The sequence below is a fragment of the Theropithecus gelada genome, chromosome 1, assembly GCF_003255815.1.
Source record: "Theropithecus gelada isolate Dixy chromosome 1, Tgel_1.0, whole genome shotgun sequence".
In the NCBI taxonomy this organism is placed as follows: Eukaryota; Metazoa; Chordata; class Mammalia; order Primates; family Cercopithecidae; genus Theropithecus; species Theropithecus gelada.
Window position 1 is genome coordinate 147,814,089 of NC_037668.1, and position 27,892 is coordinate 147,841,980.

General features: G+C 36.6%; 1 protein-coding gene across 1 annotated transcript in view; it reads right to left on the reverse strand.

Annotated features, from left to right (window-relative positions):
* Positions 1-27,892, reverse strand: part of SPATA17 (spermatogenesis associated 17) — a 233,015-nt gene that overhangs the window by 51,217 nt on the left and 153,906 nt on the right. Inside the window, exon 9 of the mRNA XM_025397478.1 lies at positions 16,844-16,976. Within this exon, the coding sequence (XP_025253263.1) occupies positions 16,844-16,976 (133 nt within the window). The remainder of the gene's footprint in view (positions 1-16,843; positions 16,977-27,892) is intronic.

Consider the following 27,892-nt stretch of genomic DNA (forward strand, 5'->3'; position numbering starts at 1 on the left):
CTTAAAACAGTTTCATCCCAGCACTTTGGGAGGCTGAGGCAAGCGGATCACGAAGGTCAGGAGATCAAGACCTTCCTGGCTAACATGGTGAAATCCTGCCTCTACTAAAAATACAAAAAATTAGCCAGGTGTGGTGGTGGGTGCCTGTAGTCACAGCTACTTGGGAGGCTGAGGCAGGAGAATGGCATGAATCCAGGAGGCAGAGCTTGCAGTGAGCCAAGATGATTCCACTGCACTCCAACCTGATCGACAGAGTAAGACTCCATCTCAAGAAAAAAAAAAAAAAGAAAGAAAAAACAATATGTTTCAGATTTCACTAAAATTTTACTTCTATAATATTTACTAAGAGGTACTCATTTTTTCTTCTAATTTTTTTTAAGGCCAGTTCCCTGTAAGACTAATTCATGAGCTGAACCCAAAGGAAGTAAAAGCAGATAAGAATAGCTGAGTTATGAGAAAACTAGAGACATATAAGAGATTTATTTGATCAACAGTATGTATAAAAACTAGATCAATTTTAGCACCATGCGGGAGAATAACACTTTATAAACTAGAGAGGGTTTATACCAGGAATACAAGGATGGTTCAATATTACAGCATATATTGATGTAGTACATTGTTTTAAAAGGTTAAAGAGGAAAAGCATATTGATCTTTTTAGATACTAAGAAATTATTTAATAGAATTCAATAATTACCTCACTCAAAAAGATAACTTCTTAATATTTCAATATCATATTTTAACTACTTATATGTATGTATGACACTATCAAGTAGTTAAAATTGTGTGTGTGTGTATATTATGTATCCAATAGCCAACTTTATGCTCAGAAGTGAATGATGACTATTTTTATCTATTTTTCATTAATAACTTAAATAATAAGGTAAAAGAAAATCCTAATCAGAATAGAAATACAAAATAATTAGAAATATGCTTAGCCAATAATTGGAAACTGGAAAAGTTACAAAACTCTTCTTAAGGTCAATTTAAAAATTTTTAATAAATTGAGAGAGAAAGCATGTTCTTGAATGCTAAGACTCAATATATTAAAAGTCAATTCTTCCTAAATTAACCTATAAATTTATGCAGTAGCAAACATAATTCCAGTTGATTTATGACTAAAGATGTGTGTACATCTTTTGTAAAAACCACTGAGAATAACCAGTGTTAACAACAATGAAGGGATATGTATATATGTGGAATAAAGTACTTTTTCATTCATTCTGCTTCAGAGCAGTTTGATAATACATAATGGAAGTATTAATAATATGTGATCACTCTACATCAGTCAGAGTTTTCCAAGGAAAGATAACCAATGAGATAGATGTCAGGGGAGGGGTGAATGTATTTTAAAGAACTGGCTTGTGCAGTTTTGGAAACTGGCAGGTTTTATATCTGTAAGGCAGTCCACTCCTGTAAACTGAAAACACAAACAGGAATTGATGTTGCAGCCTTGAAGCAGAATATCTTCTCTGGGAACCCTCTGTTTTTGTTCTTAAAACCTCTAACTTATTGAATGAGACCCACCCACATTATGGAGGGTAATCTAGTTTACATAAAGTCAACTGATTATAGATCTTAAGCACATCAGCAAAACACCTTCACAACATCACCTAGACAGTGTTTGATTAAATAATGGTATTATAGCCTAGTCAAACTGACATAACATAAAACTAACCATCACATTCTTTGACTCAGAAATTTTACTTTCAGGAAATCATTAGGGCAAAGATACATGTATATGTATAAAAACATTCATCTCAGTGGCAGTACGCAAAACATACTGCTGCTAAATGGTTTGATAGGGTCCTACCTAGAAGTACACATAAATATCCATTTGAATTCTCCATGCCAAACCTCCAGATATAGCCATAAGGACAGTTGAATAAGTACTATTAGCTAACTTTTGTGTTCAGGTTATATTTCAAGTATTTCTATGATTCTTAAGACCAAAGTCAGCCTCTTTCTAAGGCATAATGTATATTTCCTATTTATATTTCCAGTCATTTGGGGTCCCCTTATTCTAGTACAACCTCCTCTTGTCTGAGTCAAATCAAGACCAGAAAGTCACAGAAAGATATTAAAGCAATAATCTTATACTTTGGAATGAAGGCAGTAGGTATGGAGGCCACAATTCACACTGATATCTTGGCACAGTTTCCTACAACAGCAAGAATAAAGTAAATTGAGGCCTTCAAATTTAAAAACATAAGGTTAAGAGTTTAATCGTAGAGAAATGCAGAGATAACGTATTCCATGATCTTTGTCAGATGAAGAATTTAACTCTCATTCTAGATGAGTAACAATGCAGAGAAGACTGGCATATGTTGAATTTTTAGAGACTTACAAACTTCTTATTTTATTTTTTTAAGAGATGAGGTATTTCTCTGTCACCTAGGCTGGAGTGCAATTGTGCCATCATGGCTTACTGCAGCCTCCAACTCATGGGCTCATACAATCCTCCTACATCAACCTCTCAAGTAGATGGAACTACAGACATGTGCCAGCATGCCTAGAAAATTTTGAAATTTTTTGTGGAGACAGGGTCTCACTACATTGCCCAGGCTGGTCTCAAACTCCTAGGCTCAATGAATCCTCCTGCCTCAGCCTCCCAAAGTGCTGGGATTACAGAACTGAGCCATTGCACCTGGCCTGAGACTTAGAAACTTCAGGAGAAACTTTTCATAAAGTTCAGAAATCATATTGGGATTAAAAACTTTCAGAAAGAAAATTTCATAGGCAAGCTATTAAACCTCTCACTGTCAGAAAAAGATTTTGTCCTCCACCACAGTGTACAGCTGCACATCTAGGGCAAACATCTTACCTGGGGTAGTGTAAATCTTACAGACCTCCGAAGGAAATGTTAACCACAGTCTCTTCAGAGCTGTATAGTTATTAATAATCTAATGGAGAGATCTCTCAGTTTCAAGCTTTATTGCAGTTACAAAATACAGAGATTTTAAAAAAGGCTTACCATGCTTCTTTGTAAAAAATTTGTTCCATTATGTTTTTTCATCATTTAAATGAAATATTTTAGAATCAAATGCAAATTGTGCCCTTAGGTTAATGATTATAATGAATATGCTCAGATCTAATCTTTTGAAAATCTTGGACACATCATTGCACATATTATTTCCATTTACAAGTTAAAATTCAAATCAGGAACCCTGTTGTATCATTTTTAAAAGCATAATTGGAAATTACTAAACAATGTATCAAATTGATCAGAAACAAACCAGATTAAAAAACAAAGGTAGCATAAATGTTAGTATATGTTAGTATGCATCTTAACATAATACATTAGCATACGTTAGTTAGCATATGTTAGTATGTATCTTAACATAATACATTTAAAGTATTCTATGGGCTAAATATTATTTTAGTAAGTAATACAATATGATATTTGGCTCTGCCCAATTTTCTGAAATGCATAATAGGCTACAGCATACATATACATATATAAATATATGCATATACAAATGCATCTATAGATTTATAATAAAAATTCACATAAATTTTTACTTTTCCTGAAGCCTACTGTCCTTAGAAAGACTAAACAAGGGTAATCAGAGGAAGAAAACTGAAGAAATTCAGTCTCTAATATACTGTCAAAGAAGGAGAGAGAAAAAACACTTAAACTGAATATTTGATTATTGAAGGCCATCCTCATAAGCAAAGTATTTTCCCTCAATTACACCTAATTATTTAATTGTTTACATTTGCTAATGAAATGAAACAACACAAAACAAACAACTGTAAGGGGCTGTTTTTCAGCAAGTGCATAATCATCAATCAGCATGTATGGAAAGATTCTTAAAATTATATGAAGCTGGTCTGTTTAAATAGAAAGGCATATTTTATCCCAATCAATGCATAAAAGTAAAATTATCCATAACTGAGGCATGTTTCTCTGCTGTACAGTTCAGCTGTAATGATCCCCACACACTGCACTTGCACATCAATTATGATAATCATAATCACGGTCGTTAAGCTGAATGTTCATTATTATCAGGATGCTGGTGACAGCAGATTCAATCACCGGGTGCAATGGGCAAGCAGTCACAGTCCCACCCAAGTTTCTGCAGACAACGATGTGCCACATTAAATCTATGATGTGTTCTACATCCCACTCCATTCCAAAAGCCGTAGACAGTAAAGGTCAACTTTATGTTCTGTGCAATATGCTTAGGTTCTCTAAATTAATTCTTTAGGGTACTGGATATTTTTATGCTTTAAAGCTTATAAAATCCTGTTTAGGACCAAAATGCATGTGAAAATAACAAAAAAGGACTTCTCTACTGTTGTAATTCACCTGTAATAAGATGTATGAGGAAAAGCTCTATCAACATGAACCATCTTGAAAGAGTCTCTTCCTGAATTTTGCAAACAAGGGAAAACATGAAATGGTTCCATTAAAATCAGTTGTCTAAAATGTCTATGGAAACTCATTCCAATTCAGATAAAGGCTTTAGAATATCATTTCTGCTTCAGTAAATATGAACATATGTGAATGTTTTGACAACCAAAAGGATGTTTTTAGTACACTGAATTTTTTAGTGTCTAACTCTTTTAGATCCACCCAAATAGATTAAATTAATAGTGACTGGTAGATTCTCCTTATTTAATTTCACATCTAGTTTAAATATGGAGATCAGCACAATAAAGAATTTATAAATACAAAGAATTTACCTGATCTTAAAAAGTTCGACCATTTAAGACACAGACTTAGAATCTAACAACTTAACTTGGGCAGTTTACAAATAGACTAAAAAAAATGAGTAAATTATATGGTATATATATATACATTATCTTATTATTTTGATTTCCACACTTTCAAAAATTATATGTATGCTACTTTTCATTATTTACTTTCATACTTTTGAGAAAAAATAGTATTATTTGCTCTAAATTTGCTGACTCTGGTTTCTTTGTATAGTGTTCTTCATTTCAATAGCATTAAAAATAAAACAAAAATGTAAATAATATTTGATACATATGAATGTGATGAGAGGAAGAGTATTTACTTACCTTTGATTTTCTGCCAACTGACACCTTTTAATACAACTGGTTAATAAATCATTCGAAAAGTACAACTTCTATGTTTAAAAATAATATAAGTGGATGAAAGATTTCTACATAGACAATCTTAAAACATAATGGGAAGAGTGAAGGACAGAAGTCAAATATACTTGCTTGAGCTTTCTTGGCTAAAGTCAATCTATTGCATTCAACTCCATCTTGCCATAGAAGAAGGATAAGTTCATGTCAGCCCTGTCTTGTCTTTTCTTTTCTTTTCTTTTTTCTTTTCTTTTTCTTTCCTTTTTTTTTTTTTTTTTTTTTGAGATGGAGTCTAGCTCTGTCGCCCAGGCTGTAGTGCAGTGGCGTGATCTCGACTCACTGCAAACTCCGCCTCCCGGATTCACGCCATTCTCCTGCCTCAGCCTCCCAAGTAGCTGGGATTACAGGCGCCCACCACCGCACCTGGCTAATTTTTTGTATTTTTACTAGAGACGGGTTTTCACCGTGTTAGCCAGGATGGTCTCCATCTCCTGACCTCTTGATCTGCCCGCCTCAGCCTCCCAAAGTGCAGCCTTTTCTTTCTTCAACATTTTGAACCTGACATCTCTAGTCTCCGTAAGATTTTCTCTAATCCACTAATAATTAATAAATTGAAGCCTCAAATTTCCAATATCAAGAAACAAAGTTTTATAAAAGTATAGAAAAAAGTCTTTTAGCAACCTATTGAATGCAAGCCCCATCCAAGTTGCTTAATATCAAATCAAATTATAAAGTATTTCTAATAATTCTAAGATTTTATGTTTAACCAATAAAATGACTACCTATGTATTGTGCAGATTGTGCTAGCCACCACACAGAGACATAGTTTTGTTTGTTTTTTGTTTGTTTGTTTGTATTTGTTTTTTGAGACGGAGTCTCACTCTGTTGCCCAGCCTGGAGTGCAGTGGCGCAATCTCTGTTCATTACAACCTCTGCCTCCCAGGTTCAAGCATTTCTCCTGCCTCAGTCTCCTGAGTAGCTGGGATTACAGGTGTGCACCACCATGCCCAGCTAATTTTTGTAAGTTTGTTTATTTAATGGTATTGTTTATTTTAAGAGATAAGAAGAAGATGGGGAGAAATCAGGAAGGGAGGGAGGAAAAGAGGAAGAAAAAAGGAAGGAAAGTAAGGAAGGAGGGAGAAATGTAAAGTTGTTTTGAATAATTTTCTACATGGTTTTGTATGGGGTTAGAGGGGCTGATGATGTATTATGATTTAAAGAATACCTACAATCTCTGGGTGTGGTGGCTCAAGCCTGTAATCCCAGCACTTTTGGAAACCTTGGCTTGATGGATCACTTGTGGCCAGGAGTTCGAGACCAGCCTGGCCGGCATGATAAAACCCCATCTCTACAAAAAATACAAAAATTAGCTGGGCATGGTGGTGCATGCCCATAATCCCAGCTATTTTGGATGCTGAGGCATGAGAATCGCTTGAGCTTGGGAGGCGGAGGTTGCAGTGAACTGAGATTGCACCACTGTACTTCAGCCTCGGCAACAGAGCAAGACTCTTTATCTCAAAAACAAACAAACAAACAAACAAAAAACAGTAATAATAATAAAAATAAAAATACCTACAATTTTTCTTTTAATTTTTAGGGTGATATGGTTTGGCTCTGTGTCCCCATCCAAATCTCATTAAAATTGTAATCCTCATGTGTCAAGGGAGGGATCTGGTAGGAGGTAATTGGATTATAGGGGTGGTATCCCCCATGCTGTGCTTGTGACAGTGAGTTTTCTTTCTTTTTTTTTTTTTTAATTTATTTATTATTATTATACTTTAAGTTGTAGGGTACATGTGCATAACGTGCAGGTTTGTTACATATGTATACTTGTGCCATGTTGGTCTGCTGCACCCATCAACTCGTCATTTACATCAGGTATAACTCCCAATGCAATCCCTCCCCCCTCCCCCCTCCCCATGATAGGCCCCGGTGTGTGATGTTCCCCTTCCTGAGTCCAAGTGATCTCATTGTTCAGTTCCCACCTATGAGTGAGAACATGCGGTGTTTGGTTTTCTGTTCTTGTGATAGTTTGCTAAGAATGATGGTTTCCAGCTGCATCCATGTCCCTACAAAGGACGCAAATTCATCCTTTTTTATGGCTGCATATCTGATTGTTTTAAAAAAGTATTTGGCAGTTCTCCCTTGCACTCTTCTCTCTCACCTGCTACCATGTAAGACATGCCTTACTTCCCCTTCACCTTTTACCATCTGCCATGATTGTAAGTTTCCTGAGGCTTCCCCAGTCATGCAAAACTGTGAGTCCATTAAACCTCTTTCTTTTAAAAATTACCCAGTCTCAGGTTCTCAAGTAGTTCGTTCCTTCCTTCCTTCCTTTCTTTTCTTTTAAGACAGAGTCCCACTCTATCACCCAGGCTGACCTGCAATGGGATGGTCTCGGCTCACTTCAACCTCCACCTCCTGGGTTCAAGCGATTCTCTTGCGTCAGCCTCCCGAGTAACTTGGATTACAGGTGTGTGCTACCACACCCATTTAATTTTTGTATCTTTAGAAGAGGCGGGGTTTCACCATGTTGGCCAGGCTGGTCTCGAACTCCTGACCTTGTGATCCACCCGCCTCGGCCAGGTAGTTTCTTTATCACAGTGTGAAAACAGACTAATACACAGGGACAACAAGAACAATTATGTGTGATTATTTTCCGTAAGTATGTATGCTTTTTAAAAGTATATGGAGGCATAAAATTATTTCTCCAGAGTAACAAAATATACTATTTTTCTTTTTACTGCATATCCAAAAGTTTTTATATTTCCATAAAGTTGCTTACTTTATGGTTAGGTAAATGCATATTCTCGAAAAATACATCAGAAAATATGAAGTGAATCTGTTGCATAAAACCAAAAGGAAGTATTATTTTAGGAAACACATTTTGCACAAGAACATTTCTTACTCTGAAGCAGCTTAATGTCACAAGTCATTTATATTTTAAAGAAATGAACACCTCCTTGAATTAAATAGAATGGTGAGATGGTATCAAAGCAACAAATGTTTATGTCAAATAGAAAATGAGATACAGATCACATTACACATGTTTAAAATATGAAATTAGATAAATAGTTAAAAAGCATATTTAGCTTACATTCTGAATGGTTGCATATCAATTAGAAACATTTGCAGCCAACAGACACATGAAAAATGCTCATCATCACTGGACATCAGAGAAATGCAAATCAAAACCACAATTAGATACCATCTCACACCAGTTAGAATGGCGATCATTAAAAAGTCAGGAAACAACAGGTGCTGGAGAGGATGTGGAGAAACGGGAACACTTTTACACTGTTGGTGGGACTGTAAACTAGTTCAACCATTGTGGAAGACAGTGTGGCGATTCCTCAAGGATCTAGAACTAGAAATGCCATTTGACCCAGCCATCCCATTATTGGGTATATACCCAAAGGATTATAAATCATGCTGCTATAAAGACACATGTACATGTATGTTTACTGCGGCACAATTCACAAGAGCAAAGACTTGGAACCAACCCAAATGTCTGTCAATGATAGACTGGATTAAGAAAATGTGGCACATATACACTATGGAATACTATGCAGCCATAAAAAAGGATGAATTCATGTCCTTTGTAGGGACATGGATGCAGCTGGAAAGCATCATTCTCAGCAAACTATCACAAGAACAGAAAGTCAAACACTGTGTGTTCTCACTCATAGGTGGGAGTTGAACAATGAGATCACTTGGACACGGGAAGGGAAACATCACACACTAGGGCCTGGTGTGGGGTGGAGGGAGGGGGGAGGGATAGCATTAGGAGATATACTTAATGTAAATGAGGAGTTAATGGGTGCAGCACACCAACATGGCACATGTATACATATGTAACAAACCTGCCTGTTGTGCACATGTACCCTAGAACATAAAGTATAATTTAAAAAAAAAAGAAAAATGTGCCTAGAACAAGTTGATTGCTGAATTTTATGAAATGACATTGCTATGGCTTCAGTTGGTTCTCACCAAAACTCATGTTTAAATTTGATCCCCAATGTGGTGGTTTTAGGAGGTGGAACCTAGTGGAAGGTGTTTGGGTCATGGCAACAGATATCTCATGAATTGCTTGGTGCCATTCTAGTAGTTCTGAGTGAGTTCTCTCTGATTATATTAGATTCTTAAGAGGATGGATTAATTCCCTCAAGGGTTGGTTATTATAAATTCAGTACGCCTCTTGGGTTTTGCCTCCTCGTGTGCCTGCTTCCCCTTTGACCTTCTCCGCCATGTTATGACACAGCACAAAAGCCCTCACCAGAAGCCAGGAAGATGCCAGTGCCAGCCTTATTGTACTTTTCAGACTCCAGAACCGTGAGCTAAATAAGCCTCTTGTCTTATAAATTACTTAGTCTCAGGTATTCTGTTATAGCAACACAAAACAGACCAAGACAGATATTATCATCAACATTTAGGTTTGTCAATCAGTTCTAAGGGTGAACTAGGTCAAACAACTCACTGTATACATTCTTTATGCCTTGGAATTACTAACATTTTTGAAGGCCATTTTTAATTAAGATGTCTTAGTAGCTGCCAAAAAAAAAAAATTACTTTCTGAAGTATCCAATTTACTTTCCAGCATGTCTCACCCCTTGGCAATCCCATATTTATAATGTCCTTTAAAAAAAGAATGTTTCTTAGAGTTTAGTAAAGAAACACCTTGTTTTTCTTTTGGGTCTAACATTTTTTCCTTTTGAGAAAGGAAGATCCATCTGTGACTTTTGTCTTCCTTTTTATGTTGGACACCTGGAAGCTGAAATTCATAAATCACCACCACAGTGATGCTTTCCCTTTATGTTGCAGGCATATAAACTCTTCTCATCTTAGATCATTTCCCTGTATCCTTACTTCAATAATATGACCCTTATTGCATTTTACTTTTATTTAATTATTTATTATTATTTTTTGAGACAGAGTCTCGCTCTGTCACCAGGCTGGAGTGCAGTGGTGCGATTTTGGCTCACTGCAACCTCCGCTTCCCAGGTTCAAGCGATTCTCCTGCCTCAGCCTCCCGAGTAGCTAGGACTACAGGCACGCATCACCACGCCCAGCTGCTAATTTTTGTATTTTTATTTGTATTTTACTTTTAGAAAGATGCCTTAAATCCCTTCAGGAAGGAGGCAGTATGCAAAGGAATGAATCCTCACTGATAGACTATTAATAGAATCATTAGGTCTGGTAATATGTGGAACCATACCCTTTCTAGTGGCCCCAATCTTTTTCCAGAAAGTCACTCATTTTGTGTAAATTCTAAGATGTGTGTGTGTGTGTGTGTGTGTGTATTTTTTAATTGTTAGTGAAGGAAATCAAAATATTCCTCTCTGAAACACTGGGGATCACAGAGCTAAAGAAGGTTAAAATGCAGGGGCACATTCTGCCCTTCCCCTTTGCCTTTCCCACCTAAAGGCAGGCACTTTTACAACACTTGCTTATCAGCTCAGAAACAGAGCTCAGAGACAGTGGTGCCAGAAGATCCTGGAGGAGACTTTGTTCTTTCCATGAATGTATCTTCCCACATTTTCCTGCGTTGTGGAAGTGTGGAGATACACTATTCTTTGTTTTGTCACTATATAGAATGTAGAGCTCTTTATTAAAGTACTATTTATGCAAGGCCCCTATGCCACTGCTTTGAGAAATACTTTTGAACTGAGGTCTCTTCCACGTGATGGGTATGGCATGTGTTAATACAATTTGACTGAGTTTTTCTCTTGTTAATCTGACTTTTCAGGAAAATATCTCAACTAAGAATCTATGAGGGAAAGAAAAGAAATTATATTTTCTCCCTACAAGGAGCAACAGGTTAAATGCATAGTAAGAACTTTCCCTTTTCATCTCTTATAGTCCAAGACTTGTGTTCCCAATTCAGACATTTTTATTTAAGAGGTAAAAAATATTTTGAAATCAGATAAGAAATATTTGTTTTCTTTCTTCCTTTATATATCATGTTTTCTGACTAATGTTCTTAATTCTGAAGCCCTTATTGAATTATAATATGGGCAAGGAATATACATATACATTATCCTGTTCATTCAGATCTATTGAAAGTTTTATTCTAAGCCAAAAATTAAATTAAAAAGCTATAGATATAAAACATAATATGATGAACCATAATATTTAAATTTTGCAGAATATGTAGTGTAATGACAGTTACACTAAATGTTTTCAGAAAAGCAAACTCTCTTAGGAATGTCCTTAGTAAAATAGGTTTCCTTTTATATGTGATTTTTTTTCATTTCAGGGTGTACATATACACAGGTTTGTTATATGAATATATTATGTTAATACTGGGGTTTGGACTTTTATTGATCCCATCACCCAAATGCTGAACATAGCACTCAATAAGTAGTTTTTCAACCCTTGCCCCAATTCCTCCCTCCCTCCCTCCCCTCTTTTGGAGACCCCAGTATCTATTTTTTCCATCTTTATGTCCATGTGTACTCATTGTTTAGCTCCCACTTAAAAGTCAGAACATGCAGAATTTGATTTTCTATGTCTGCATTAATTCACTTAGAATAATGGCCTCCAGCTACACCAATGTTGCTGCAAAGGACATGACTTCATTCTTTTTTATGGCTATATAGTATTCCATGGTATATATGTGCCACTCAATTTTTTTCCCTATATATAAGTGCAGCACAAAGATAAATATGTATATGTATGTTTGTATACAAGTATACATTGTTAACTATAATCACCATGTGTGCTGCATATATAACATGTATGTTAGGTGGTATAGCCTGAATTTTGTAGCCCCCCCCCCCCACCACTCATGTGTTGAAGCCTAACTCTCAATGTGACTATATATTGGAGACAGAGCTTTTAAGAAGGTGATTAACTTTAAATGATGTCATACAACAGTCTGTGAGTGCTGGGTTTTGAGCTAGATTAGGAACATATTGCTAAGGAAACACATAACATGGCAGAAACAATATCTTATATTTCCAGTGCCTAGAAAAAAATTCTTGACTAATAAACAGATAAAGAGATATTGGGACTCAAGGACTTCATCAGCTCTATTGACAGAAACCAGGAACAGAGATGAGATTATATCAGCTAAGACACCAAGAGTTTGAAGTAAATGGTGCAGAGAAAGCAGAAAAGAATTAAGGCAGATTGTGGGACTTCTTGGATTCTACAAGGACTGGACCACTATTCAAGCAAAGGGAAGAATGACTCCTAAGGGGATTCAGAGATCACTGGGGCTGCTACTCCTACAAGAGGCCCAAGGAGCAGGACTGTTTCCTTCTAGGTTTCAAAGACTGGGGCCACCTCTCCAGATTCCATGGGGCAGGATGACCCTGTTCAGTGCCTCTAGGGCAGGACCCACCTTTACAGGGAGCCTTGTGGGCAGGGCCCTTGCAGAGAGACTCTGCCTCACCCACAGAGTCATCAGGGTGACCCTGCCATCCCAGAGGAACTGGAGAGCAAAATATTGAACCAAAAAGTATTATTTTCAAGTCTTAACATCAAATAGAATTTGCCTTGTTAAGTTTTACACTTCTCTGAGACACATCATCCATTCCTTTCTTCCAATTTTTCCCTTTTGGCATAGAAATATCTCCCCTTTGCATGTCTTATTATTGCATTTTGGAAGCACATAACTTGACTGGTTTCACAGGTTCACAGCTAGAGAGGCAGTTTACCTCAGGATGAGGCAAGTTTCACCCGTATCTGATTATATGGTATTTCTTGGTAGTTCTTTCTTTGTTTTCCCACAGCTTTACTGAGGTGTAATTCACAAATTAAATACACCTGCAGTGACTCAACAGATTACTTTGGTTGTATGGACATTTTAACAATTTAAATTCTTCCAGTTCATGAACACAGCATATCCTTGCCAATACATGTCATCTTTTGTCTTTTTGTTAATAGCCATTCTAACATGTGTGAGGTTACATGCCATTGTGGTTTCTATTTACATTTCCCTGATGATAGTAATGTAGAGCATCTTCTCATATACTTGTTGACCATTTGTAAAAATTGTATATATTTACAGTGTACAACATGATGTTCTGATATACATATGCATTGTGAAATGATTACCACAATCATGCTAATTAACATATGCATAACATTTAGCACAGTTATTTCTATTTTGTGATAAGAACATTTAAGATCTATGCTCTGAGTCATTTTCAAGTATACAATACATTATTAATTTTAGTCACCATGCTGTATAATAGATCTCCAGAACTATTCATCCTAATTGGAACTTGGTACCTTCTGACAATCGTCTCCTCATTTCTCACCCCTACCTCCTGCCTCAAGTCCCTAGTAACCACAATTCCACTCTGTACTTCTGAGTTTGATTTTTTTCAGATTTCACATATAAATGACGTCATGCAGTATTTGTCTTTCTGTGCCTAACATTTCATTTAGTGTAAGGTTCTCCAGGTTCATCCATGTTATCACAAATGACAGAATGTCCTTCTTTTTAAAAGCTGAATAGTATTCCAATGTGTATATCTAGCACATTTTCTTTATCCATTTATCCTTTAATGAATAATTTGATCCCATATCTTGGCGATTTTGAAAATGCTGCAGTAAACATGGGGCTGCAGATATCTCTTCAATATACTGATTTCACTTCCTTTGAATCTATACCCAGGAATAGGATTGCTGGATTGTACAGTAGTTCTATTTTTAATTTTTTGAAGAACCACCATCTTCCATAATGACTGTACTAATCTGTATTCCCACAAATAGTGTACAAGCATTCCATTTTCTCCACATCCTTGCCAATATGTTATCTTTTGTCTTTTTGGTAATAGCCATTCTAACATGTGTAAAGTTATATCTCATTGTGGTTTCTGTTTGCATTTCCCTGATGATTAGTGATGCTAAGCATCTTCTCATATACTTGTTGGCCATTTGTATGTCTTCTTTTGAGAAATGTCTATTCCAGTCTTTTGCCCATTTTTAGAAGAGGTTATTTGTTTTCTTGCTATTGAGCTGTATGGGTTCCTTATATATTTCAGATATTAACTCTATCAATTTGTATGGTTTGCAAATATTTCTTCCTATTTCATAGTCTGTCTCCTTATGCTGTTGATCATTTCCTTTGCTGTGCAAAGCTTTTTGGTTTGATGCAATTCTATTTGTCTATTTTTGCTTTTGTTGCCTATACTTTTGGGGTCATATCCAAAAAATAATTGCTTAGACCAATGTCAAGAATCTTTTTTCCTATATTTCCTTCTAGTAGTTTTACAGTTTCAGGTCTTAATCTAGTTTTAGTTGATATTTGCATATAGTGTGAGATAAGGATTCACTTTCATTCTTCTGCATGTGGATATACAGTTTTCTCATCACCGTTCATTGAAGAGACCATCCTGTCCCCATTGTTTGTATTTGGCACCTTTGTCAAAGATCAATTGGGCATAAATGTGTGCATTTATTTCTGGGCTCTGTATCCTATTCCATTTTTTATCCCAGGACCATGTTGTATTGATTACTATGACTTTGTAATATAATTTGAAATCAGGTAGTGTGATCCTTACATCTTTAGTCTTTTTGCTCAAGACTGCTTTGGCTGTTCAGGGTCTTTTGTGGTTCAGGAATTTTAGGATTGTTTTTCCTTTTCTTCTTCTTTTTTGTTTTTTCTCTTTTGAGACAGAGTCTTACTTTTTCACCCAGGCTGGAGTGCTGTGGCACGATCTCAGCTCACTGAAACCTCCGTCTCCAAGTTTCAAGCGATTCTCCTGCCTCAGCCTCCCAAGTAGCTGGGACCACAGGTGGGCACCACCACACCTGGCTACATTTTGTATTATTAGTAGAGGCAGGGTTTCACCATGTTGGCCATGCTGGTCTCGAACTCCTGATCTCAAGTGATCTGCCCACCTTGGCCTCCCAAAGCGCTGGGATTACAGGCATGAGCCACCCAGCCTGGTCAAGGATTATTTTTTCTGTTTCTGTGAAAAATGACATTGGGATTTTGATAGGGATTGCATTGACTCAATAGATCACTTTGTTTAGATGGACATTTTAGCAATATTAAATTCTCCCAGTCCATGAACACAGAATACCTTTCCATTTATTTGTGTCTTCTTTAATTTATGTCATCAGTATTTTATAGTTTTCAGTGTACAGATCTTTTACTTCCTTAGTTATTCCTATATGGGATTATTATCTTGATTTCTTTTTGGGACAGTTCATTGTTAGTGTATGGAAATGCTACTAATATTTGTATGTTCATTTTGTATCCTGAAACCTTTTTGCATTTGTTTATTAGTTCTAATAGTCTTTGGTGTGGAGTCTTTAGGGTTTTGAATATTTAAGATCATGTCATCTGCAAACAGACAATTTTACATCTTACTTCCCAGTGTGGATGCCTTTTCTTTCTTTCTCTGCCTAATTGCTCTGGCTAGGACTTCCAGTACTATACTGAATAGTAGTTGTAAGACTGGGCATCCTTGAGGCCGGGTGCGGTGGCTCATGCCTGTAATCCCAGAACTTTGGGAGGATGATGCCAGTAGATCACAAGGTCAGGGGAAGGAGACCATCATGGCTAATATGGTGAAACCCCGTCTCTATTAAAAATACAAAAAAATTAGCCAGGCGTGGTGGCATGTGCCTGTAGTTCTAGCTACTTGGGAGGCTGAGGCAGGAGAATCGCTTGAATCCGGGGGGCGGAGGTTGTAGTGAGCCAAGATTGCGCCATTGCACTCCAGCCTGAGTGACAGAGTGAGACTTCATCTCAAAAAAGAAAAAAAAAAAAAGAGTGGGCATCCTTGTCATGTTCCTATGATTTAGCTATGACTTTAGAGTTAGAGCGGGTACTAAATGTATTAAGATTCTTGTGGCTTTTGAGATGGAAAGAATGTATTTGCATTCAAGTGTGCATGAGTTTTGGGTGCTAGAAATGGAAGGCTATGAAATGAATTCTGTTTCCCCAGAATTCATAGGTTGAATCTCTAACCTGTAATGTGACTGTATTAGAAACAGAACCTGTAAGGAGGTGATTAAGGTTAAATAAGGTCATGAAGGGAGGGTCCTGGTCTCTTGGGATTAGTGCCCTTACAGGGAGAGACACAAGAGAGCCTGCCCTCTCTCTGCCCAGAAAGAAGAGGTTATATGAGCAAACAGGGAGATGGTAGCTGCCTACAAGCCAGGAAGAAAGGCCTCACCAGAAACTATGTTGGCAGTTATCTCAGACTTCCAGCCTCCAGAATTGTAAGAAAATAAATGTCTGTGGTTGAAGTTAGTCTATGGTACTTTGTTGTGGCAGCCTGAGTACAGACTAATATATCACACAAGTGCCACACATACGTGCTGTACCTGCTATGCAAGTGCATATGACACTCAGGAGTTGCACATATACATATATGCATGTTAAATGTATGTTATACACCATGTTTTATATAATGCATGTCTTCTCTTCCCCTTCTTTATTTAGCTATCTATAAACATACATACATAGATTGAGAGAGAGCAAACAAGCCCTGATCTCCATGCCCAAGAATTAGCTTAACTCCATTCTGTGACCTCATACTCAAGCCCTCACCCTGGTCATATGCCAATGCCAGTGATCCATGCCTTTGACCCTAGGGCAGCTAAGTTATAGCTAAGTCATAAAACTTAGGAATACAATACTGAAAAAAAAAAATCTTACATAGGTCAGCAGCACCATCTGTACCTAAAACAGCTGTCTATAAATAATTTTGTTACCATAAAGGTCTTAATTGTAATAAGAATATTTATACTTGCTCTAATTAATGTATATTTCTAGCTTTTAAAAAGGAATAACTTTTTAAAATGTTTTGTTAACTCACCTTGTCACAGATCCATTTCTTAGGATTTTCACTTCGGAATTGTTCTTTGTGAGAAATAGGACAATACTTGCTTGATAAATGCATTGATGGGATGTACTTTTCATTTTTATGGTATGAAGAAAATGGCAAAAACCTGAAAGAAATATTTAGGAGCTATTCTTAACTTCATTTTTAGAGACACTTGATTTTTAAAATAAAGCTTTGGAGAAGTACTATAGTACAGTGAAAATAATACATGATTTAGAATCAGAATACCTAGATTCCATTTCAACCTCTGCCATTGATTACCTGTGTTAATTACTTCTATTAATCTTTATTTTCTATTCTGCAAATGGAGATACTAAAATGTTCTTCACAGAATTTTTGTGAGTCTCAAGTATTTTATATAGAGATAATGCTAAATAATACATTTATGAATTAATTATGCCAAAAAACTCAAAATTCATCATATAAATGAAAATGTTCTTAATTTTAAAATATTATCCCTAAATCAAAAGGACAGCCAGTACAGCCAATTCTCATTGAAGTAGGCTTTCTTCAATTTTAAGTCACTTGAATAATGGTGGCATTATTGGTAGCAGTAGCAGTTACGAATAATGGGGCCTTCAAGTCAGCCAGACCTGTAATCACACCTTAGCTTTGCTTTGCTAGCTGTATTACCCTATGCAAGTTACCTGAATGAGCCTTGACTTCCATATAGGGTTATTACAATGAATGAACAACTTAATTTATGTAAGGTATTTAACATGGAGGCTGAAAAGGTTGTGTCCAATAAATAATGTCGGTGCTAAAAGCAGATGTAAAAATCGAAGGAACCTGTTGCAGCAACCATTATCATTATCATCACCATTATTACTTTAGATATTTTTATGATCAACAGAAAAGACCAAACTTTTAAAACCCATATAAACTCTCACAGAACATCTAAGATTGTGATATGCTTTTAGTGTAACCCAGATCCCTCACCAAAACACACTGAAATAAGAGTAAAGAAATTTTTTTAAAAAGTTATAAACCTATAAGAAGAAATAGGACAGAAAATAAGAAAGAGCAATTGAAAACACCAATTAATTTTTAGCAGGTGGAAGGAAGATAGAAAATTCATAAATGACACAAAAGTGTTAAGAAAACTGAAATCTAGGTGCCAGAAGAATGAGATGTCAAAGAGAAACAGGGCAATTTGTCCTGCAGAACCAGGGAAAAGCTCGGGAAATAAATCTACAATTATTCCAGAAAGTGAGAGAAGGAATGAAGCTGAAAACAGCTGAAAGCTTATGTAAGGAGTAATGAAATCCCCAGGTCCATGTCCCAGTCCATGTATCCATAAAAGCATATTCTCAGAAAAAATTTACACCAAAAAGCTCTAGTCTCAAGGAAAGCATGTACTGAGGAAGGCTAAGGGGAGGCACCAAATGGAATATGTAGATTTTAATCCAAAGACTGGCCATTGAACTCTTTCCTTGCTCGTCTCTTAAGTGCACTGGCAGCTTGGACTTATATCCTTCAGAAGACTGATTGCATGTTCTGAAAAGATATGACAGTTCTTAGAGAAACGAGTTCAAATATCAACAATTTGGGGATGTTTTAATTAAAAGGGTGTATCAGAGTATAATAAAATCTATCAAAAAGCCACTCTTTTATACCCATAGAGTTTCTAATCTAATTTTTACATTTTCCCTTTTAATATAAACTTAAGAATGGTTCACCAGTGGGAAAATAACCAATGTGGAAGAAGGACACAAATCCAAACATAAGGAATAAGCTAGAGGAAACAGACATCATGATGCAGCAAAAAGGAGTAAATTCAGAAATTTTTAACACATATAATCAAAGGAGATATGGTATTAATGAAATAAAAGTTGGAAGGTTTTTTAAATAAAAGAAACATTTAGAGAAAAGTGGAAGCTCTGGGAAATAGAAACTATATATAGCAAAATAAAATATTCTCCTAAGAAAAATATTCTGAAATTCAGACTTTAAAAAAAAGTTGAGGTTCAACATATATTTATTGAGCCATTACTATATGCCAACATTTTCATATAGATGATCTCATTTAGTTAAGATAAAGAAAGGTGTTTTTAAAAATCTAAATTCAACTGAAAATTATTATTTTTGTCATTTAATAAACAGAAAAAGTAGCATTCTTTCATCAATTTTAACACTTCTCTGCAATTTCTTTTTAATATTTATTTAAAAATTCTTAATATTTTCCAAAGAAAGTATTTTCTAACACTATTTAAAATAAAAAATAAACAGAATACAGAACTTTGAATTATACAAAGTTACAGAAGCATGTATTACATATGCACTTGGGAAAAGAGCTCTCATATAAGATAGATTATGGTCCTTCCAGTGCTAATTTGCACATGGGATGGACATCAAACACAAAAAAATTAATGTAGCCCCGATGTCCCTGAGTATACAAAGGAGGTGCTGTGAGCCGGCTGCTGCACTTCCAGTTTTTATCACTTCTGAATTGCATTTTAATAGTACATTTTTCTTTTGTGTCTGAACAAAATTTGCCTTCTCAAGGGAATGGATGGCTGAAACAAGGCTGGAAGACTGGGTACTTCCCTGCTCATGAATTAACTCTACTTTCATTTAGCCATCATGTTTCATGAAAGTAACACATATACATATTCTTAATTGTACATATATATGTGCACGTATGTATATTCAAAAATATTGAGATATTTTATAATCTTTAAATAACATTTATCTTCAAATTAGGAAAAAATATTTAATTCACAAATCAGATTTGCTCTATAAAGTATAAATAGCTACTAACATTGAAAAAGTCACTTTAGTTTATAATAAAATTTTATGTGGTTATCAATTACTTTAAAACTATGTTCTTTTACCAGTTTTTAATATGTATTCAGTTGTGCTCATGCTTAGAGTGAGTACTTTTCAATCAACTAAACTTCATGTTAAAGAAAAGTAATACATGTATTTACCTGTTTTTTTTACAATCTTATCAAAGACATAGATCTGGCAAAAATTCTTGAAAGCAATGTAGAGATACAGTAGTATATACAAACAAGTAACAACTTGAATGTCTGGGCAGTTACGGAAGAATTGGTAGAGGTCTCAGGAAGCAAAAATTAAAAATAGTTAATTAGCTTCCAGGAAAATAGGTCCATTGTAAATATATTATAGTCTTTGTACACTGAGTACATGTAATATTATTTTATCATTATATACATATATGTATTTTCCAAATAAGGACACTAACAAATGACATTTATTGTTTTTCTGCCTTATAACTCTCTTTAATTTTTCACCTTTTATTAAAGTCCTACTATTGTTACACATAACTCTAGGTTTTCCATCAGTGCATTTATTTCACTGTCAGATAATTGAAATCTTCAAATTATGAACCTCTCCTGCCTATTGAATCAAGCCTAAATTCTCCAATCTAGCCTTCAGGCTTTTTCTAATGCACTTGATCTCTTCAGGCTGTTCAGCCACTCCCTACCTGCTGTTCTCTTGATGTCATTTGCCTTTCTTCTCCCATCCTACCTCTATGCCTTTGTTCATGCTCTTCCTCCTGAAATGCTGATCCATGCACTACTCCTCTTTCAAAATCCACTTTAACATCCAGCTGTCCCAGGTGCCTAATCTACCACTCCAACTAACACTGATTTCTCTATTATCTAAATATTTATTCATTGAACATTTTTTTGAGATGGTGCAATTTCGGCTCAAGGCAACCTCTGCATACCAGGTTCAAGCGATTCTCCTGCCTCAGCCTCCCGAGTAGCTGGGACTACAGGCACATGTCACCATGCCCAGATAATTTTTGTATTTTTAGTAGAGACGAGGTGTCACCATGTTGGCCAGGATGGTCTCTATCTCTTGACCTCGTGATCAGCCCGCCTCGGCCTCCCAAAGTGCTGGGATTACAGGCGTGAGTCACCGCACCCTGCCTCATGGACCAACTCTTAAATGAAATAAATTTAGGTACTAGGCACTTTGAAAAATACAGGGCTGGTCAGGGTGGCTCATGCCCGTAATCCTAGCACTTTGGGAAGCCAAGGTGGGAGGATCGCTTGAGGCCAGGAGATCAACATCAGCCTGGGCAACAAAGTGAGAACTCTTCTTTAATAAAAATTTTTAAAAATTAACCAGGCGTGGTGTTGTGCACCTATAGTCCCAGCTACTTGGGAGGTTAAGGCAGGAGGATTGCTTGAGCCTGGAGGTTGAGGCTGCAGTAAGCCGAGATTGTGCCACTGCACTCCAGCCTGGGTGACAGTGAGACCTTATCTCAAAAAAATTTAAAAAAAGAAGAAAAGAAAAATACAGTGGTATAATGATGGAAGATGCAGTATACCTGAAAGGAATTCACCTTCTAGTAGCGGTATGAAATGGGACAATAAACACAAGTAGAATGTGATAAGTTTTGTGATGGATGTATGGACAAGAGTCAATTAATGCAAAGAGGAAGATTTGCGTTTGCATAAACATGTGTGTGTGTGAGGGTATAGGGAATTACTGGCAGGGAAATGGAGGGTGGGGCATGGAAAAATTATCTTCCCAGACCACGTATGCCAGAACTGAGTGTTGAAAGGCTAGTAGAGTTCAAGTTAAGAATCTGGTGAAGCTATTTAAGGTGGGAAAAACAACATAAGCAAATATATGTAGGTGAGTTAGAGCATAAAACGGAATGCTGAAGAAACTGAAAAGCATTCAACATAGTTAGTTGAAGGCAACAAAGTAGATCATGAACAGCCTTAGTGGAGATAAGATTGTCTGTGAAAACAATCCATGGAGGCTGGGCATGGTGGCTCACAGCTGTAATCCCAGAACTTTGGGAGACCAAGGCGATGAGGTCAGAAGTTTGAGACCAGCGTGGCCAACATAGCAAAACCCCATCTCTACTAAAAATACAAAAATTAGCCAGGCATGATGGCAGGTACTTGTAATCCCAGCTACTTGGGAGGCTGAGGCAGGGAGAATTACTTGAACCCAGGAGGCAGAGGTTGCAGTGAGCTGGGACAGCCCCGCTGCACTCTCGCCTGGGTGACAAGAGAGAAACTCCGTCTCATACACACACAAACACACACACACAAAAGACAATCCATTGACAATAATATATTACAGATTGATATAAACAGTAAAACATTTTTCTTTATTTTTACATATGCATGAATTATGACTGTCCAATAGGATAGTTACACAATCTTCAGTGGATTCTGCCTTAGGTAAATTATTTCAAAATAGACATAGCAATAGAGATTTATAGATATCAACAAATGGCTATGGAACAGGTAAGTCTCAGACACCAAACGTCCTAGATCAGCCCCCTCTCAGTTGAAGAGCTCCCAGTGCAAACTATGTATTAAACATAAAACAGGATAAAGGGATACTCTATCACAAGTCAGGAATTTGGTTCCAGACTGTAATACATTCTCCAATGAGCTATACAATAGCATACAAATAGTTCTTTCATCTAGAATAGAGGTAGGAGAAATAGCAAACTAGAAGAAATTTCTCTAAAAATTTATAGCAGAGCTTGTATAATCCTCCACTTTATCTATTTGCTTATCTTAAAAATTTTAAAAATAGAGATGCGGTCTCACTATGTTGCCCAGGCTGGTCCCAAACGCCTGGCCTCAAGCAATCTTCCTGCCTTGGCCTCCCAAAGTGTTGGGATTACAGGTATGAGCAAACCGCGCTCGGCCAATCCAACAATTTCTAATGTGAGGACGGCTCCTGGACCTGCCCTCAGCATCTCAACGGCTGACAAAAATCAGAGGTGAGCTTACAGATAGCACAGTTATCTCTCCAGGAAGAATAGCCTTACTGTTTCCTTACTGGCAAGTCAAAGGAAAGGGAGAGACGGGTAAGGATTCTTCCCATAGGGAGAAAATCCAGGGTGACATTTTACTACTTAAATCTCCTGAGAAGTCAAAAGACAATCTAAAGACAGGGAACCCCACCACTGGAACCACCATACCTTGTAGGACAGATCATAGCAGCCCTGCTCTTCCTTCAGCTGAATGGAGACAGTTGGAATGGGGTGGTGGTGGGGGTTGGGAAAGGGGAGGCAAAGGGAGTCTTAGGCTTCTCCTAGAGACAGCCCTGGTGATACCGAAAGGGATACTCAGTTCTGGATCTGTATTAGGTAAGCAAATATTAACTATATAATAAACTCTTGGTGACTTGATTCATAGTTAATTCAATCTACCAGATATGTCTTATTAACTACTATGTTCAATACATTGTACTAGACACTATGAGTATAAAAAGGTGAATAAGCAGATGCCCAAAGGCTCTTAGAATCTCATGAGGGAAAAAGACAACTACGACAGTATAAAGTGGGAGTTGAGGGTAGGATGGGCGTGAAGCTTTTGAGATAAAGGCAATAAAAGAAGCATATGAGAACAGAGAGCACGGAGGGCACTATCTAACCTGGGCTTTAACAAATGGGTCAGATTCCATTAGATGGAAATGGGAATCGAGGATGGGGATGCAAGTAAGGGATCCATATGAATAGATGCTCAGAGGTACAAGATTGGAAAACATATGTGGGCTCTTATAAGAACATAGCCAAGTTGCCTGGAAAATAGAATGCTGTTGCCAGGGTGCTTATATTGTCTCCTATCAGTACAGGTCAAGTTTCAGCAGTTTCATCTTGTCTTACTTAACATCTCTATGATGGATGTTGCATCTCTATGCAACTGAGAATATTAGCCCAGTTGCAGATACTCCTGTCACACCCTGTAACCATTGTTGATGTGCCACACTGGCTCTCTCCTTGAGGGGCTGACTTGGCCACAGCATTACAAAGGCTAATAAAGACTGAGGATCAAGGTAGTTGCCCATTATCACATTCTCTCTCTAAACTCTGTTGCTAAATTACATGCCTTATGATCCTTTGATGCCCAGAGAAGTCTGACATTTTCCACCTTTTATTGGAAGAGATTTCGTATTTATGAATTATAAAATAAGTACAGGACTCTTAAACGGTAAGTGACTATTGACACATTCACTTTTTCAGGTGGGAAAAGAGAAACACATACTTTTTCTTATTCTCAAAGTAGGTATAAAATTATTTACTTTTCAAGTTTCAAAACCTCCTATCCTTTATAGACAAGAAAATATAATGAGATAACAGAATAGCAAATAAGGTCTTATGAATTTTATTGTTGCAATATTTGAGTAATTGAACTTCATACATTCAAGTAGTAGTTTACTTCTAATAAGAGTGACTGTAAGATGCTATTATTTCTTTAGCATGCACTACTGGGGTAATACATGGCAAAGAATCTCTTAGAAAATCAATAGTTTTATTTTTTAAATTACACAAAGTAGGCATATGTCAATTTTTTTTCTTATGCCAAAATTTTAGCACATTCTCAAAAGATCACAAGCTTCATTAATAAAGATGTTAGTCTATGAGCAGCCTCCTCATGCCAATCATTAACAACACTGGAAGGACAGGAACTCCTAAATAGGGATACAGAACGGGCTGGTAGGGGTCATCCCAGAATGTCTGCTTAAAAGGTCTATCTAAAATACTTGCCAAAGAAGGGGCAAGGAGTAAGAGCTTAGTAATGTTCAAAACAGAACAGTCATTTAAATTGGGATGAAGAAAAAAAGAATAGAAAAATTCCACTCCAGACTTACTAAGGGAAGGGAATCTGTACTCTGGTCTACAAAACTTGATTTGACAAGCAAAGACACCTACATTTAAAAGTTGGGACAGAGTTGATGAAAGAATGTAAAGAGGAAATATGGATAAATGACACTGATTTAATCTAATAAATGAATCAACAAACAGCAAATCTTTGTTATAAAAGTACACCTGCTCAAAAATTAATCTTAACTCTAATATTTTAACCATTATTATAATATGGAAAATAGTACATTTAGGCCAGGTGCTGTGGCTCACGCCTGTAATCCCAGCACTTTGGGAGGCTGAGGCGGGTGGATCACTTGAGGTCAGGTGTTCAAGACCAGCCTGGACAACATGGCAAAACCCCATCTCTACTAAAAATATAAAAAATAGCCAGGTGTGATGACATGTGCCTGTAATCCCACCTACTCAAGAGGCTAAGGCAGGAGAAGGATTTGAACCCGGGAGGTGGAGGCTGCAGTGAGCCGAGATCATACTACTGCACTCTAGCCTGGGCAACAGAGTGAGACTCCATCGGAAAGAAAGAAAGAAGGAAGGAAGGAAGGAAGGAAGGAAGGAAGGAAGGAAGGGAGGGGGGGGGGAGGGAGGGAAGGAAGGAAGGAAGGAGAAAGAGAAAGAAAGGAAGAAAGAAAGGAAGAAAGAAAAGAAAGAAAGAAAGAAGGAAAGAAAGAAAGAGAGAGAGAAGGAAAGAAAGAAAGAAAGAAAGAAAGAAAGAAAGAAAGAAAGAAAGAAAGAAAGAAAGAAAAAGAAAGAAAGAAAGAAAAAGAAAGAAAGAAAGAAAGAGAAAGAAAGAGAGAAAGAAAATAGTAAATTTAATGTTTTGAGGGCTGAGGGGCTGAGTTATAACCAGTTTATGCCTGATCTCATTATCAGATGACCCAGTTCTCATAAACTAATCATAAGCTTTTTTAAGGCAAAGCATTTTGAAAGAACATGTAATTGGAAATATACAAATTATTTGGCAACAATATTTGAAATAGGATGAGATATGTTTTACACTTGTAGTAAGTATAATTAATAATGAATAATTTTGCCCCTTCTGAAAAAACAAACCATGTTATGGCCCATTAAAACGGGCCATAAGATGTTGAATATTTGTCCTTTATAATACAGAATAGTCTGAGTTCTAGTAAAAGGTCCACAAATAAATAACAGTCTATTTTTCATTACCTTCAATATGAAAAATAAAAAGTATCTTTACTGTATGTATTAACCCCCTAAATGTCCAAGTAAACTTAATATATAGCTCATTAGTATGAACAGAAAGATTTCAAAATATAGCTTAGATTAGTGGAGGTTTTGTTGAAGAGATATTAATAAAATGAGCAACAATCTGGAATAGAAATTAGACAGACTCCCTTTATGGTTGAGGACAAACCATAGCTATAAGTGCTTAATACACACTGTATTTTATACTTAGAGTAGAATTCATAGTACAAATTTAAAACTCATGAACTATTTAGGCAGCAACATCTCCCCCCCCAGGGTGGAGGCAGAAATGTAATGTTTAAATGTAAAGAATTCAAGTGACAAGACTATCTGTTCAACTAAACAGTAAGCTGATATTGCAAGCTTCTAAATTTAACTGGAAAGATATTTTTCCCTTTTCCTTACATGTTTCTTAGCTTAAGAGTAATACATTTCCCTGGATTTATTATTATTATTATTAACAATCTCAAATCATCTTGGCTCAGTAATTTCATTATGTATTTTTGCAGACTTCACTTTATTTTCTTCTGATTGTGAACAATATTTTTAAAATCTCTGCTAAAAGATACTGAAGCTAAAGGCCTCAGCTAAGTAGCATTCACATAGGCTCTTCTTTTAGGCCATTTACATCAAATGTTTTAAACGAACAAAATTTCAAAAACGGCTAAAAATGATGAACTTAGATATTTTAAGGACTTATATAAATCACTTAAAGAACATAAACTTCTCACGCCTGTAATCTTAGCACTTTGGGAGGCCAAGGTGGGTGGATCACTTGAACAATGTGGTGAAACCCCATCTCTACAAAAAATATGAAAATTAGCTGGGCGTGGTGGTGGGAAGGTGTAGTCCCAGCTACTAGGGAGGTTGAGGTGGGAGGATTACCTGAGCCTAGAGGTCAAATCTGCAGTGAGTCACGTGAGTCATGATCATGCCACTGCACTCCAGCCTGGTTGACAGACTGAGACCGTGTCTCAAAATAAATAATAAATAAATAAATAAATAAATAATGGCAAGAAATACATCAAACTATATCCAGACCACCATATTCCAAACTATGGTCTGGGAATGAGATGAGGGGTCTCATGGCCAACTAAGCCATTTGCTCCATGAGGTCAACAGACCTTTGTCACTGGGGGTGGTGGCTCACGTCTGTAATCCCAGCACTTTGGGAGGCCAAGGTGGGTGGATCACCTAAAGTCAGGAGTGCGAGACCAGCCTGGCAGACATGGTGAAACCCTGTCTCTACTAAAAATACAAAAATTAGCCAGGTGTAGTGGTGGGCACCTGTAGTCCCAGCTACTTGGGAGACTGAGGCAGGAGAATCAACTGAACCCGGGAGGTGGAGGTTGCAGTGAGCCGAGATGGCAACACTGCACTCCAGCCTGAGCTACAGAGCAAGACTCTGTCTTAAAAAAAAAAAAAAAAAAAAAAAGAGAGACTTTTGTCTGTCTTGTTCATTGCTACGTTCTCAATGCCTAATGCAGTGCCTGGTATATAGTCAGCATGCAATAATATTTGTTGAGTGAATACATTTGCAAAATGCTACATATTGTATTATATTTCCCCTCTTTGATATTCACATCAAATAAAAGTATATTTAAGATTGAGAAGCCCTGTAAGTGCCAAAAATCCATTTAAGTGTTTTCAACGTAATTTTCCCCCAAATTTATTTGAAAGAGACTCATTAACATTAGTCTTAAGACTAGTTTTTTAAAAGACATAATTTGGAAAATCATGTTCATAGTAAGAACAACAAAAGAAAATACAAGCCTATTACTGAGACTGTTAGTGTAGTATTAATAAACACCAAAGAGAAATCATAACTGACTTCATTTTTTGGCTTGACTTGTTTTTAGTGAGAATGATTTTTCTGATCTGATATGTTAGGCTAACACAAGCAAAATCCAGTTCAAGCTCAAGAGTCAAAATTCGATCGTAGAGAACCTCTTAGCACTTACTGTTTGTCAACTATTGTGCTAAATGTAGTGCATAAGTCAGGGACTCTGTTGTTGAGAAGCTTATCGTCCAGAACAAGGCTCTCTTATTTTTCTGTTGAAGGGCCAAGCAGGTAATATAAATGAGTCAGATGTAAACCGAAGATTCCAAGTTTTAATCAATTGTTGCCATGTCAGACTGTGAACCTGCTCCTTCTAGATCTGATTTTTGCTATAAGCGGTAAAATCTGGATTTTTAAA